This window comes from Hesperophylax consimilis, chromosome 8 (assembly GCF_061612785.1).
Source record: "Hesperophylax consimilis isolate HC1 chromosome 8, BYU_Hcon_1.0, whole genome shotgun sequence".
In the NCBI taxonomy this organism is placed as follows: Eukaryota; Metazoa; Arthropoda; class Insecta; order Trichoptera; family Limnephilidae; genus Hesperophylax; species Hesperophylax consimilis.
Window position 1 is genome coordinate 40104186 of NC_142843.1, and position 17344 is coordinate 40121529.

General features: G+C 35.0%; 2 protein-coding genes across 6 annotated transcripts in view; both read right to left on the reverse strand.

Annotated features, from left to right (window-relative positions):
• The window catches only part of nmo (serine/threonine-protein kinase nemo), a 161792-nt gene extending 151183 nt beyond the window's left edge, over positions 1-10609 (reverse strand). For all 5 annotated transcript variants that reach the window (XR_016302489.1, XR_016302490.1, XM_089634260.1 and 2 more), the window contains exon 1: positions 9738-10609. Coding sequence is in view for 3 of the 5 variants with exons in the window: in XM_089634260.1 (XP_089490386.1) it covers positions 9738-9943 (206 nt within the window). In the remaining 2 variants the exon portion in view is untranslated. The remainder of the gene's footprint in view (positions 1-9737) is intronic.
• A 1705-nt stretch (positions 10610-12314) lies between these two features.
• The window catches only part of LOC149422043 (ubiquitin-protein ligase E3B), a 29952-nt gene continuing 24922 nt past the window's right edge, over positions 12315-17344 (reverse strand). The window contains exon 18 of the mRNA XM_089634264.1: positions 12315-16997. Coding sequence (XP_089490390.1) covers positions 16825-16997 — 173 coding nt within the window. The 3' untranslated portion in view covers positions 12315-16824. The remainder of the gene's footprint in view (positions 16998-17344) is intronic.

Genomic DNA, 17344 nt, shown 5'->3' on the forward strand with positions numbered 1-17344 from the left:
ATCCACGTTACTTTGGGTACTATTCTTTCAAATGTAGGACTTACTCCACTCGCTTTTTTACTTATGACAGTGTAGTTATGGGAATGCGACATTTTCATTATTATTGCCATTAGATAATATGTATTAAAATTTCAAATTATAAAAAAATAAAAATCTTTTTTCCACTCTGGTAAAACAAAAAAAAAGGCGGTTGAGAATGAAACTGTTGACCATCGATACGCTGAATGCCAAGTCTTAGAAAGCAAATGTGTAAGTTGATACGTAACTTACCTCAAATTACTACATAGTATGTATATAATATTACGATGAACCTGTCAACACAGCTTCTAACTTCTAACCTAATAATTTAAAATACTGCCACCATGGGTGGAACTACGGTGGAGACTCCCAAGGAGGATATTGTGTTTCCACCTATGACGGCAGAATAACACCCATGCGAACACCTCGGCACAGGTTCTCCTAGTGAGGTGTTCACAGAACTTTACTACCTAAGCTTCAATCATGTATATACAGTTTTTTTTTGTATTAGGCAATTCACCCTAAAGAGAGTGCTTTGTGCCGATTGGGTTAAGATATATGATTAAACTGATGTGAATTATCTATAAGGGGACTGGACATATCATATAACATGTATATGGACATATCATATATTAAAGTCATTCAAATCTATAAACTTATAAAGAACAGAATATACGCGAGAGTTGTTGAGGGACAGCAAATACGGAATACTAAGGGGAGACTGGTGGGTGATTTTAATAAGCAATCGATACATGCCTTTGAAAGAAGAATGATTTTTACAATTGAAGAAGACATGGTCAAGAGTCTCATCCTCCACACCACACTGGCATAATGAACTCTCGAGTACCCTAATTTTAAACAAATGAGTTGCAATAGAGCAGTGGCCAATTCTCATTCTCGAGACACAGGAAATAAATCTTTTGGACTTTTTTTGCCGTGGAACCAGGGTTTACTTAGAATATGATTTTGTATTCCAGCATAGAAAGATCCAGTTTGAGTTTTCGTGACTGTCTAATTTTCTTCCCAGAAACGAGACATATTGGATTTAAGACGTCAGAGACAGGAATTTTAAAATCTAAAGGAATAGAACCAGATACAGTTCCAAGTTTAGCTAGAGAATCAGCTTTCACCTTACCCTCAATTCTTAGATGGCCAGGCACCCAAACCAGTATTGTCTCAAACTTAGATTCGTTTAAAGAATCGAGGATGTTTTTAATGTATAGTTGCATATCACATTTCGTTCTACTACCATGTTTTATATATGGAACATCTATCTGTATTACTTGCCCCAATTTTTTTTTTTTTTTTTTACAGTAATACCGCACAAGAGTCCCAACTGCTCCCGTCTGGAGCCAGTGAGACTATGGCATCCCCAATTGGGGTATGTTGTGAGGCTGAGGGTATTGGGGAGGGGAGGGAGATGGGGAAGAGGAAGGTGGGGAAGTACCTGGCTATTCAGATCTGGTCACCAAACACGGCTAAAGCCATTTCAAGCAACGTTTCAATTCTGAATGGTGGTCTTACACCAGGGCGATACTGAGAGTATCTTCCACTCTGGAACGTGCCGCAAATATACTATATATTATTTTAAATTAATTAATTGTGAAATAACACAAATTAATCAAATAAAATTTATTTGCGCACGCCGGGTTCGAACCCGCGACCTTCGGATCTGTAGTCAAAAGCGTATACCACTAGACCACGCCGGCCGTCAGATATGTCAATGTCAATATGTATACCTATAAACTGTATGTATAAGTGAATAGATAAATAAATAAACACTGACGACAATAATCACAATACATTTCTAATGTCTATGTATACGGTGTAGGTATTTATGTAGTCCCCTCTCCGTGACATTAGCTACTTTTGCTAGTTACCCGAGCCGCGGTCGGAGCAGAGCTGGGAGGCTCGGAGCGCCCAGCACACAGTACAATGTACAATGCATGAATGAATCGCTACAATTCGATAAACACGCAAGTGAAACGGCTACCACCGTCAGTAAAGCAGCCAACAGGCAGCGGTATGTGCTTCAACGTGATTGTGGGAAATTTACTAATCATTATGCACCCGCGTGTGCAAATAAAAACACGTCGGCCGCACGTTTTTTCGATGATAACACTCTTTATTTATACACCCAGATGCAGCCTGTGGTATATCATAACTCACTGTGAACTGCATTTCCAACAAGCGACCGGTGAAACTTATTTTTTTCTGGGCTTAAAAGGACTTGATGGTGAAATATTTTAAGGTTGTCAAAAACATTGGTACAATAAGGAGGAATTAACTATAATATAACTCACTACCCTAATTTTCAACCAACATTGGCTGTGAAAATCTTAAATCACACATTACGTGCAGCAAAAAAAGTAAGTAAAATGTTGAATGTTGAATGTTGACGTCAGTTGTTCAGTTAGAACGTACGTTTCTTTGAAGTCGTGTCGACGTAGGTTGCATTTTAGCATAATTTAATTAAGAATTTCCTTCTCACAAAGCCATGCCACCATTTTTAAATAAATATATTTGTTGCTGCCTCTCCCCTTTTCTCACAAAATACGTGTACACCATAAAGGAGCTCTCAGTGGTAGGAGGTGAGACTATAACTTTCGTCTTGAAGAACCAGCCGACCTAAAGCCTGGTTCTACATATTTTAATCACACGGTGATAATGACAATTATAATTGTGCCACATATGAAATGAATAGTTCTAATTCGTAAAAACTGCCAAAATATGACATGGCTTAAACGGTTAAGGCGATGCACTACGTCGTGTAATATTTTAAATTGAGCCGCTATCAATAACAACCCTTACGTAGATGGCGATAAGGTTTAAATTCCCGATTAACACCATCCGCCTGTTTTGATTTATGCAAGAAAAAAATATGGCCAAAAAGTGCCTTTTATTTTACTTTATTTTACTTTTTGTGGATGTTCAGGCAAAAATATTTAATTTTTTTCCGATCATTTTATAAATAACTTCATTTTCCACATTATACAATAAAATCACAACCGAAAATGGGTTCGTAAGTAGGATATTTTGAACTTTAAAGCAGTTTTCATAGGCCTTATACATAATTTTTTTATGGGCTTATAAAAAGACTTATCTAAAAAATGCTCGATTATTTCAAAGGCCAAGATGTATTCTACTCGCAGTATTTAATTAAAGCATCTGAAACATTTCTAGGTGACCAAATTTTCAAACCAAAAACACATGATTTTGCATTACTACGTATGGCATCGCCTTAAACGATATACCTACATGTAGTTGTCGGCCTCTGATATAAACTAGAGTAGTTTCCTTCTTAACTAAGTATGTGGAATTATAACTACGAGTCTTAAGAATACAGACATTTGGCAGTAGTTAGTTACATTGGGCATTCGCCACATCCAGAAACCCCGCCTTACAAATAAAGCGACTCATACAAAGTAAAGTTAATTCCAAGTTTGTTACGAAGGCAGCGCTGCTGCAGCGTCAGTGTTCCCTGGGCGGCCCTAGTGAGACGATGTACACTGTACAGGCTATAGCGAACAGGGAACAGGATATTATAGCAAACGGGGTACAGACTACAGGGTATTAGATCTGGCTAGTAGCTAGTGCTAGAGTACAGCGAACAGGAAATGTTGGCAGGAGCGGGACGGTCTGGGGCGGGAGGGCGGATCGATGTCCGGCCGGGCCGCCCAACTGAGGAAGAAAGCCGCGCAACTATTCTACTTTCCTACCACCAAATGTATAACCAAAAACGTGCACGACGACAGGTCCTTATCAACTGGATCACGTTTAATGTAATTGCAAAATGACATTCGTTGCTTAGTCAAGGACTTATTTTATTTTATTTTATTAATATAAGACTTAGAGGGTACATATAGTTTTTGTGATATTTCACCCTCCATGCTAGGGATGACCCTGTGTTATGGCGGGTGAATTTTACAGTTTGAATAGAATCTATACATTACTATGATATGAAAAAAAATAATAATAAAAATTGTGAAGAGCTAGTTAGGGTTGCAAGAAGAGAATGAAGAAGTTAGAGAATTATAAGAAGATTATAAGAATTACTCAAATTATTAGTAAATATATCATGCTAATTATTTATTTACATACTATACCGCTAAGTTAGGGAATAAGGATTATGTTATGTTATGTATTATTTGTGTATTATGTATTATGTGTTACAATAAGTTATTTTTTGTCTGAAAGGTGTTCTTCGTTCTATTCTTTCTTGCGGAAAATGTGTATTTATCGAAACATTCTTTAGATGTGAATAAATTAATCTCTTCAAATTATTGGTAATGCGGTTCAAAACGGGATTCCATGCGGTTTCGTGATAAACTTTTTGTGAATTCCTAATATATCGGAACACGTGTCCATGCACCTGCATTTGCCTTGATAATATATGATGAAGAAATGCGAAAATATTAGTATTTTTTATGAACACGTGTTCCGCATCGTGATAATACATTCGTATTTTACTAAAAGTTTATCAGGAAACCTTGGTTAAGGGCTTGAAATCGCGATTCTTGATAAATTAGCAATTCTCATTTTCTCCGTGTAACCGTGTTTTCCGCTGTCCCCACTTTCATCATGAGCTAGAGAGTTCTATTGCAAACTGTCTATGTTAAATGCGTCGTTAATAAAAAGAGGGAGATGTTACAGGAGAGTTATAAGCGACATGCCTTCAGTGGTTACTCATAAGTTATAGGTATTTTGTTTAGACGGTTTTACGTCTTGAGGCATGGACACTGGCCAGTTCTGCGCACGGAGGGATACAATTTTATCGAGAAGTTTTATTGGCAAATTACGATCATGATTCTGCAACGCCAGCACGTCGCTAGGTTCTCGAAGAGGATGGACTGACGGACCGAGCGCGGTCGCAGAGTTATTGAAGTAAAACCACATATAATAACGATCGCAACCAACCGCGCACCGAGGGGGGTGTACCCGTAAAAGTATTAACCGCGGACATACCTTTATTATCTTAACTTCCCGCGATAGCTACATGCACTAAAGAACTAGAGACAAGCATAAATTTAGACGTGGTGCTGTAAATGCCAATCCGGTAATATGTAGGATAAATCCAGTGACGTGACACGGAGATGGACAAAGACGTATTGTTTTAGACGTATTTATTCATTTATTTATTACACGCCCTAGTGGGCTTTTCTTTAAAAAAAAATACAAGCATTTTGTATTAGAGTAAACACTTAAAAATTAATACAATAAAGAAGAATGTAAACATAATGGCAAAAATGAATCCTCACGCATATAATTGAATTTAAAAGATTCAACAAAACAAAATAGTAGAAGCGGAGAAGTTATATGGGGTACATAGGTCTATTTGTGTCTAGAAGAATAAAAGTGATAAAATATTATAACATTTATACTGATTAGTTTTCAAATGAAATATATCACCCAGATCAGAATATTTGTTTCCGAGATTGTGAAGTCTAGGAATCGGAGAATTTTGGTAAGCTAGTGTCCTGATCTTATTGAAGTAAAAAGGTAAGAAATGTCGGCATAATTTTTTGGGAACATTTTTGATACATTGAAGTAATTCGGGACAGTCAATTTTAAAATGTAGTATTCTTTGTAACAGTATTAAATCTGTGCTTATTCTTCTTTCTGAAAGTTTCAATAGAGACATTTTATCCAATAGGTAATTGTAATTTATGTTTTGTATAGGAATATGCAATTTATAATTTATAAACCTTAGAAACTTCCGTTGAATCTTTTCAATGTTATCTGAATGAATATTGAAAAATGGAGACCATAACGTAGAGTTATACTCAAGTTAGCATCTGACAAAGGTTTTATAATAACATAATAATATTGCTGATTTATTGAGAATCTTTTCAAAGTAATGGTAATCCGGTTAGAAACGGGTTTGCAGGACGTTTCCTGATAACCTTTTAGTAAATTCTTAATATATCGGAACACGTGTTCACGCAAGTGCATTTGCTTTGATAATGATAAAATGCGAAAATATTCGAATTTTCATGAACACGTGTTCCGACATCGTGATTCGTCATTTACTAAAAGGATTTTTTTAAATTCATCTGGACAGTTATGACTCGACTTGTGCGGTATAAAATGTGAATAAAACCATCAGGTTTTTTAAAATGAACAAATGGATTCACGGGTATAATCAAAATTTCGTAATTACAAATCCGTTCATCTTTTTATCTTAACGTGCACACAAAAGACTGGTAATCGGTAATGAGATAAGAAGAAAAAACGTGATGAATACAGAAAAGTTAATCTACCGATAAACGTGATATTGATGTTATTTTGTTAGAAGGAACTGCAATCCAATTTGGTAAATATAATGCTCCGTATACATCCGCGAACCGACCTGCCAAACTGAACCTCAACTTATGGGAAAGAAACGAAGCAACCGCAAATGGCGCGAAACGCAGCTTGCAGTTGATTCGTTCCTTTCCAGTAATTCGTAGTACGGTTCGCAAATGAATACGTACCCTTAGGAATCGCTGGCCACGACTAATACGAAATATTTTTAATAAAACCTTTTGATTTACCTTAATTACAGTAAAAGGAAACTGAATGCAATTGGGATTTTTTCAAATTTTTAATTACGTAAAATGAAAATTCGATTTCGTTGTTTCAAACGGTTTTATTTAAAAATATTTAGTATTATCCGTGGCCAGCGATCCCGAATAATTGCCTCCAATTTAACTTATATTCCTCTTTATAATTTATTTTTACTCCATTTATTTATTTTATGGTACCTACCGATTTTCGTAGTTTAAGATGGCGGACATTCTTTAACATCGGTCGTCTGTCATTGTTTTTATAACTATATTATGTGGATATTTCGTGTTTATTTCGTTTTATATTTAAAATATTGATAAATAGGATATTATGAGTGTTTATTACGTGAATGGGTAGTACTGTTCTTCGGTATTGTGAATTTCGCGTGTATTTTTAATGACGGCAACGTTATTAAAATTTGTTGATACAAATGACCGACGCTTTCATGTGATCTTTATGGTTTCAAAGTGTTGCCATTTTTTGACGATTTAGTAACGTCCCAAAATATGATTTCTTCTCCAATGGCACTTGTATGAAATCGTAAATAAGAAATAATAGTTATAGTGAAAAGCAAAGATTTTTTCATGTGGTATATAGTTTCCATATGATTTTCGTTATGAAAAAAAAGCATCGTAAGTATCTGCCATGTACATGAAAAAAAGCATTAAAAGATTTCTACTGTAAGAAAATTTTTATTTAGACAACTTTACGTTTAGTGATTGGCATAATCGAACGTTGTTAAAAATCGAACAAAATTTTTAACCAAATTAAAAAAAATATAACATATCGATTATACCCATCGCTAATAAATGCGCATAATACTACCTGTACCATAAAAGTACAAAAATTAATGTAGTGAAATTTTAGTAAAGAAAAGCCAGCCCCCGCATACTCAATTTCTACAGATTTATAACAAGTTTCTCGAATTTTCAAGTTCCAAAAAAAAGTTATTTTTTAAGATAATATCTATACATTACCCGGCGTCTTATTTTACCGAAAATAATTCCACACAATAATTTAAATTGAAATATTAGGTACTAGTTGTATCCTCAAAACTCAAAGGGAATACGTCCGGCGCGGTCATTAACGGAGTTCGTGAGCCCAGTTTAGTTTTACCTAGGGAAGGTTTCTGGGAAGGCCGTGGCTCTTTCGGGTACGGGCTGACTTTTTATAGCCAGGTACCTAACGTACCCTACCCAGGTATAAGAACACCGCGCCTATGCGAGGGCCTAGCCCGCCGAAAGCCTGCGTTGCCTACAGTTTCTCGGTGTCGGGGGAAATAAATTATTATCGGAACAGTTTCAATTCTAAATGTAAACGAAGGATGCGAATTAGTTGGCAGGGCAGACAACTCTTCCGTGGCACCGTCTACTTCATTTGGCGCAGACGAAACAAACATAAATAAAATAATTTGGAAATTAGTTCTTTTTTATCAGCGTTTTGCGATTTTTACTATCACGGGTACCAACCTAACCGGATAGAGATTTATAGTTTGCTAGAGGTAAATAAATAGCACACACCTCAACATCGTCATAATTAACACCTGGTTTAAACGAACAGGTATATCGTAACTATAACGTGTACGGTTAATGAATAGAGTGCACAATAACACAACGATGTTGCCAATAATAAAGGCGTATATTTTGATACTAATTCGGTTCCTATGCGATGAAACATAATAAGTACAAATCTCAATGTAAATATCGACGATAATTAGAATTACTTATTTTCGTTCCAAATAAAATATCTTTAGATCCACGGGTAATCGAATGAGGCCAAAAATAAATGGATAATTACTAAGTACGAAGGTACTTATTAGGTGTTTTCCGAGATGGCTGGGGCTTAATAATTTGACAGAGCGCTGAGGATATCTCAAAATAAAAAGAACTTCTAAGGTTTCCACACTAAGAAATAATAATGCTTTAATTAATAATAAGTAGGTACTTAGGGAGTAGGTACCTTAGATGGTTAGTTGGTGAACGGAGCGCAGATGTATGAAAATGAATCAGGTTTTTAACATGAATGACAAACACGAGAAAGTGGACAACTGAATCTATTGAACATGATAGAGAATAGTGAAGTATTTTAAAACAGTACTTGAGCAACGTAATTAATATTGCAGGAATTTACATGAAATCATAATATTTTATTAATACATTATCTTATAACGCAGGGAGGTAGGTCTCATTTATCTTTCTTGTCAGTGTTCGAACTTTCCAGCCTTTTATTTTGACATGATACGTCACAATCACAAGCTCAAGTACCTATTTAAAAAAAAATTAAAGTGAGGGAAAATATCTGATTCAAACTTACCATATTATACAAAAAAAAAACAGATAGAACTACGGCAGAAATACAGATAAGTTTTAATAATCATTTTAAATGTTTTCTCTGGTCAATCCAACTCGCACAACTATTGAATTGTGTACTTTTACAATAAAACGATACATTGGTAGGAGGAAAATAATAGTTGTATGATCCACCAACGGTTGTATGATCTTTATTATTTAAAACTTTATCTACACAAATCGTCTTTAAATTTACGTTCCCAGGTAGTCGTCGCTTGTAAAGAAACCTCGTTACATGCCAAGGTGTATTATTGGGTATACAATGAGACGACCAGTTCTCCTAACATGTTTGAGATAAAGGAGTCCCTTGAATCTGAGGGACACTGGATGGGAGATTAAACCTGTCCCATGCCTTGCTACTTTGGTACCTGGCATGTTCTGGCACCTCGCTATTTTTCATGGACACACACACACAATATGGAACGTTATTTCTTTTACAACTTGTCACGGTAAGAGCCGTGGGTAAGAATATAGAATTTGCAGCTTTACGCCAAGGTCACAGGCTACGTAACTGGTAACCATTATTATCATTACATGATGAAATCCATGTTGTATCAAATTGTAATAGTGATTTGATTACAAATGTATTTTTGATCGCATTGACATGGCTCAGTATAGTCGAAGTCCTTATCTGTTTATTATGTCAATAAATCGCTCTCATAGCGGCCTGGCAAGATACTCTATGTATACGGATCAACGACTCGGGAACATGAGCATCTCGTGGTGCAAAGGCAATGGGTCGATGGTCAGAATAGAGCAAGGTTATTTACGGACAAACCATCACACACAGCGCATGAAAGGGTAAGCATAAGAAGGTAGACTTACCATACGACCCCGAAGGCTCCGTAGCCGATGGGTCTGTCCGGCTGCACGTCCTGCTGCGGTTGGTGGTGTGCCGGGTGCGGGGGCTGGTAGTAGGGGGCCGCGGCCGCCAAGATAGCCCCCGGCGCTCCGCCCGCTCCGCCGCCGCCCGCCCCGCCCAGGGACATGGCTCCCCGAGCCTGCCGTGCTGGTCCTCCTACACTCGCCATCAACACTATCGACTCCCGGTCCTACCGCACGACCGGCATGACCCCACTCGCGGACACAACCGAACCCGCCAAAACAAACACTGACGGTTTCGCGGACTTTCGCGCAGCTGTCAGACCAGCGAGCGGATTGCTGCTCTCGGCAGTTGTCAAACTCGGCTTTCCTCCTTTTCGACGGAGTGGCCAGCTAGCTTCGTGTCGGTGCTGGTATTCTGAATACGGACACAACAAACGCCGCACGCTTTCCAACGGATGAATGACACATAAAAAGAAAAGACACTGCCGTTTACTACTCGCGTTCAATCGGGTAAATATACTATTTCCCGTCACAGATAAGAGCCAGATTACTATAAGACTCGGAACTGGAATGATATTATGTAGGATTAACGTTAAACTATAAAAACATCGCACGCTGTTTCACACCGTCGAACTTTACTTTGAAAAAACTGGAGATCTTTTGTCACCGTCGGCAGTTTCCGTTCGAGAGCTATTGCACTTGCGTTGGTTTCGTTGTTGGATTGCTTGAGCAGGCAGCTTCGGGGTAATGCTGTCCATGGAAGTGGCGGTGAAAAGGCGTCAACTGATCATTCTCGTTTGATGAACACAAATTTCAGGACAAAGGCGTACGATTCCTGACCCAACGACACAACACCCGACGCGGTGTGCGGCTCTTGCGGGACTGACTGCGGGGAGAGGGAGGTGGTCGCGGTGGAGGGGGTGCTTCAACAATGGCGGCGACCAACCCGACAGCTGCTCACCCTGGCGTGGCCTTCGCTATGCTACTGCGCCGATCGTTATTTACAAATAATATTTTTATTTATTCAGTTTATATTTATAATATTTCATTGTACATGCGTGACGTGCACATGTCATAATTATAACTTTATAAAATTTATTCGCAAAAAAAAATTGGTTTCTTGCTTTTGCGTCTTTAAAAATGTATTTTTTCCTATCGTACTTTGTACCAGGAAAAGTATAAATTGGTAAAAAATGGGAATGTCGCTCTCGCTGTGCCGTGGATTTATAAAGTTTATGAAAGGTAATCCAGCCACTTATAGGTTTATTGAACTTAACAAGAAATCTTTTTTCGATGGCCTCGAATGTCATAATACTCACAAATGTTGTGGATTTTAAAACGAGATTAGTACATAATATATAGGTCGGTAACAAAAATATCACCAATATCACAAGTTTTGTCTGATTTAAAAAATATGATGTATTAAATCGCAGGTGTCCAAACCGTCATTTCAAAACATCGACTGTGGCTTTTATCTACTTTTACTAGGTTTAATTTACCAGTTGATTTTTTATTAATTCCCTCATACCAATCACCATGGTAGCCGATGTGAGGAACCTTATCGTCAATATTATTTTGTTCTGGGGTGCGTTATTCATGAAATTATGAAGAACTAACAGTTACAAAATATACTGTGTGCAAACTTAGGTACCTACCTTTTCCCATTTACACTTTCCAGACTATTTTAGATTGAATGTCACCCTTTAATTTAATAATTAAGGTAAAAAGATTATAACTCTTTCAGAGAGACAAAAGTATGCAATTATTCACGTGAATGATTGATATGTCAAAACGCGCCACTACTAGCGCCGCAGTCTCTAAAAAACATACATACTTCAAGGCTAGTTTGCGGCTAGCAAGGATTAAGCGGCCGAATGAGCACATTTACCTACACTTTAGCAGAGATTTGCATTTGGTTGCACCTTAACGGGGGTAAATATCTCTCTTAGCGAGCCTCGGAACTTTCAGACAGTAAAACGTTAAAATAAAATTTTACGAAACGAAGTGACCGGTGGCACTTCGCCATTTTTTTTCTTTGCTTATGTGTTTTTATTCTGCGTAGATTATTAATCATATGTAAGAATTTTTGTCAGTGATAAAAATATATTTTTATTTTATAATATCGGCGCACAACTCTTACAACAAAGATGGCGTGTGCGACACTAGCGCTGCGTTGGAAAAACGAGTTAATTTCTGGCGTTACCATGGAAACGATTTTCAAATAAAACCGGGAAAACAAAGAAGCTGTTGAAATCGATTTTTGAACTTTTGATGACTTCGTTTTTCAAAAAGAATATTAGATTTTTTCGTTTCAATCAATGACTAAAATTCCTTAGTTTCAATAATTATCGAAATTAATCAAACAGTATTACCATTTTTTATTAGACACAATACTTACATATTTTTAAATATTTGATAGCGAGGGCCTCACGGGGTGCTTTACAAGTGCTAAGGTAGATTGAATAAAGAATAGTATTTTATTTAGTCATTGAGCATTACCAGCAGAGGGTGGGATGATAAAAAAATAAAAAAACTTATTTTGTTACGTTGAAATAAATATTTTATTTTATCACAGAGATTTTCATATGTAATTGATTCAAACATATGTTTAAATGAAAAATTTAATATACATAAAGCCAAAGTCAATAGATATAATGCTTTGGTCAGAGCCGTAAATTCTTAAAGTGTATAATTACAGAATATCATAAATTTAACATAAACATTAAAAATGGAAGAAGAAATAGTTACAATATAGTATCAGGCTTGTCGTGCTCTTACGATAGAACAATCCATTTTTATATGTATTTTGTGAGATTTGACATTGGTTTTAATAAATTAACTACTTTGTACTGATCAGCATTTGAATCTTCATTTCAAATTAGAGATAAAGATATTCTACAAATGTTGAATTTAACCAAATACCCTATAGTATTAATAATATGTCCAACTCCAGTAAAATATTGGCAAAATCAACAACGCTGACCACTAGAGGCGTTAGTGAAGCATGTTGACTTTGACATTCCTTTTAATGGCGGCAAAATGAATTTATTTAGTACTTAGTGGAGGTGTTTTACGCTTTCTAATTTGTATTTTGATCAATATTGATAAAAATGTCCTAAAAATTAGATTCTGCATGCGCAGTTTACGGATGTAATAATACAACAAAAACACTCGTAAGTCGTTTTTCAGAATGCCAAAAAAAACGTTTACAGGTTAGTTTGTCAAATATAATATGAGTTCTTTAAATCCAAGCAAATAAAAAGTCCTTGATTACGTTAAAAGTGGATTATACCACGAAAAATATAATTATAAAATTTTTAAGGTTAATTTAGAAAAGCTGTGTTAATTCCATGCATTGATGTATATTTAGATGAGACATGAAGTGAAAAAAATAGGTTCCGATTTTTTACCTTCAACTGACATCCAACTCTCCCAATGCTCTAACTAAAACTAGGGAATCTGATCTACACGCACTGCTTATCGTATTTTAATAGTGGAACAAGTTTCTACGAGATATTAGTAGGCAGTAACGCCTCTAATAGTAGCTCTATGGTTCCATGTGGCATTCAGTTAATGATGAAGTTATAAATCATCGTCATTGTTGATGGTCAAAACAAATTTCTGTTAATTACCATTTTTGTTAAAATGTATTTAGAATGATTGAATATATTATATATTGATCGATGATTAATTTGAATAGATACTATTATATATGATATTATACATTAATATATGTTTATTTATTAAATATACAGAAAATTTGTTGCAAAATTACTCACAATTATATTAGTATTTTATTTTCTTTCTAAACCATCTAATAAGAGCAGTAATGTTGTATTTAGATTTCTATAATTTATGAAGGTAAAATAGAGAGTATATTTCACATTAAATCCATTAAAATTCATGAAAGAAAACCAGGGCACACAACTCACGCCGCTAGGGCAGCAAGTTGCCATCAGAATTATGGGAAACTTCAGAAGTTAGAGGTATTATTTATATTATAGGGTATTTGATTTAATGTACGTACTAATTTAGCCTACCACTGGTAGTAACCAGTGTCAATTTTTTTGTAAATTGCTTACTGAAATAATACAGTATATCATGAAAATGTATTGGTTAGATGACATGGCCTAGGCTGCCAAAAATGGCGAGTTTTTTTCAGAAATGAATCCATTTCTTCTTTACATATATCGCCGCAAATCCATCACCGTGTAATTATTAATCATAAAATTCCACTTGACACTGGCAATGATCCTACTAAAGTAGAAGTAGAAATAAATTCTCCAAAAGCTTGCTTCAAGTATTTATAAATTTTTCGACTAATTTCAGAAAAGCAAGCAATCAAATCTAGGTAAAAAGTGTGTTTATTTATGTTGTTTATTGTTTAACCCTTTAGGTGCGGTATGCCGAAATATCGGCATGACACTTTATGACCTTGACATGTGTCCTTGTCACCCGCTCATTCGACATTGAAAATATTAATACAATAATTTTTTTTATTTAGCAAATAAAAAAGTTTTAAAATCTCAAATATCCTAAGGTCCTTCTCATGAATCTATGAAAAAAATAATAAACGCACCTAAAGTGTTAAAAGTTTTTTTGTTAATCAAAACATTATTTTGCAGAAGGTTTAAATTTAACAAGCAATCTTGAAAGTAGCTGAATATGACATACAAGGGAGTTGTTTCGCATTGACGATGTGTACCAAATATAAAGAATTATGTAAAAAAAACAATAATTTCATTTGGTCAACTATTCAACACTAGATACAATTAAGTTTAAGATATACCAAAAATATTATACGGGTTCCCAATTGTCATAAGAAGTACCCTAACAGAGTTACAGACTAGGTTTCTAGCGAATGTGTTTTATTGCTTCACGTTATTGTTTCTTCAATATTCCAAAAACAGACAAATCCTAATTGAAATGAAAGAGATTTTTGTTATCTGCACATCATGGTAACAGAAAATAATGGCACAAAATAATTACAACAAAAAGCCCAAACAATCAAATAAATATTTAAATAATGGTTTAATACTTCAAGAAGCTGAAGCAAGATAACTAAATGAAATGTTTAACATTGAAATTATTGTTTGTAAACTTACCGATTTAAAAACTATTTTCTTTTATTACAAAATACACATTCTTAATTTAGGTACTTACAATATATAAACATTTCCAAAGCTCTTTTTCATCTTTAAAAATACACGGTAAAAGCATATTGAAAGCTTTATCAAAACCAAAAGTTTATCAGTCTTAAATATTTTTGTAATATAATTTTTATTGTGATTATTGATTTGAATAAATTTTCATTTAATCCTATTTTAATTCCACATATTAGATCCCATATTGGTGGCACATCATTTTAATCTGTTTAATATTGGTTACACTTATATTGATCTCAGATATTTATTTAAATTTTCACAATAGAAAATATTGAGGTTTATGGAAAAGGGGTTTGTTTTCTTTGCTGAAAATCACTGTCTCTTCGAATGCAATGATACATTATTTCACAAGGTTTTTGTTTGGTTAGCATGGTGTTTTCCAAGCTATGTAAAAATAGAATTATATAAATGTGATCATTATTAAAAAACACGAGTATGTATTAAATTTATCATATTGCACTGGTATTAAAGTCGATAAAATTATGTATTTACATTATTCGAAAAGCATTTCCCGACCAATTTCTATATAATAATACTAATTTGTATAGCGCTGTTTTTGTGAAAAAATCACCCTAAGTGCGCTGAATATGAATATAATATGTACGATAAATACATAAGTATTGTAAAGAAAAAATAATAATAACACTATGCGTTTCATAAAATTCCTTTTGTAAATAAGGCTCCTTGTTCAGTCAGCTAACGACCTATATCTAAGGTAGGGAAGGTAAGTAAGTACCTGAGATTTTTATATGGCTGGATCTGGAAATGTTCGACCAAAATCATTCAGTAAGGACCACCGTGCAACGGAAACAGTATTATTATTGCTACAAATAGCTCAAAACTTTCCGCATGTTCATCTTATCTTCACCTACAAACTCATCAAGCAGCCAACTGGTATCGTTGAAAATCCTGCCAGTCATCACAGATCTATTTGCACTGCCAATAATCCTGGTTTCTCTACACTTAATCAACTAAATAAGCACAAACACGGTTCTGAACCGTACACATTTATTTAAAACAAAAAATTGAATACTAAATTCTTGATCACTACACTAAGGCCAGGCGCACTCAAATGACTATCACAGCAACAGTTTCAAAATCCATATAAATTCATAAAAGGTCTAATTTCATGGGTTCCATGATATTTCATCAAAAAGAAAATTCAACAAACCTGAGTGAAAGTAATACTGAGTCAGTAAAAGTAATGAAACAAGAACTAGGTATACATAATAGTTATGTTATGTATCTAATATTATGTAACCTATTTAACCTAGTTTTGGTTTCATCACTTTTCATGAATTTATATAACTTTTTGTAGGTGTATTGAATTGTTATTTTGATGTCATACCCGGTAACCAATTTCATGACACCACGTGCGTGAATATACAAGGTGTCCGGGGGTAAAGTGCATTAACTTCGGGAGGTGATTCTAAATAACAGTGCAAGTAAAAGGGTAAATAACTTTTTTTTTAAATTCCAACATTTTAAGATAGTTTCCAGGTAAAAGTGGAAGAAACAATATTGTTCTTTGTAAAAATATTTTTGTATGGGACAACCTGTATACTGCAATGCATTTTGAAATAGTGACAAAATGGTTGAAGTGACAAAAGTCACCCATGTGCGCCTGGCTTAATATGTACTAATAAAAATAATATATTTGCTGTTTGCAAAGAGAAACAGATTGCAATAAATTATATCTCCATACAATGGCAGAAATAATAATTATCTTTGCAGAAAATTATGTCAGCGAATATGTTAAATAAGAGCAACTCTCTAAATATATAATTCAAATAGGAATCGGATATCTTAAGAAAATACGAAAATTAGATACATTTCAATACCAAGGCTTAAGAACAAGCATAAAGTAGGATTTTTTTTATAAATAGGATCTCATAGACCATAATATGTATTTCCTGAACTACTTAAGAGAGTTCGAAGCCGGTGTTGCTGTTGACCGCATAGCGCAACTTATCACGCAGAGTACTTCTCTTCTGATAGTTGGGAAGCTTCAGGAGGTTGAAACAGGTGGAAGAAGTTGGAAGTCGATTCAGAGGATCCTTCTTCCTTATCGTGAAGAAACCTCGGATGACACTTCCTAAAAAAATAAGTGCAGTTGTTAACTGAAAGCAATTATTCGAGGACATAAAGTCAAACAATGTTATCTATAGAAGGACAACGTTGTTTGACTTTTAAATCCTAGGATTATTTTATGTTTTTTGTAGATAACGTTGTTCGACTTTAACACTTGTGGGAAGCCTATATAGTGTTTTCAACGAGCTTGCCTCTCACGCGGGAGCCAACTATAGTTATTTCTCGGTTTTGAGACCTCGCTGTATAGCGTACAAGTACGATACAGAACCGAAATTCATTTGTAAAAATTCCCCATTCATATCTCTAGCGACAGCGGTAAGGATTTCAAGAGCCTGAGACAGGTTTTCCCAT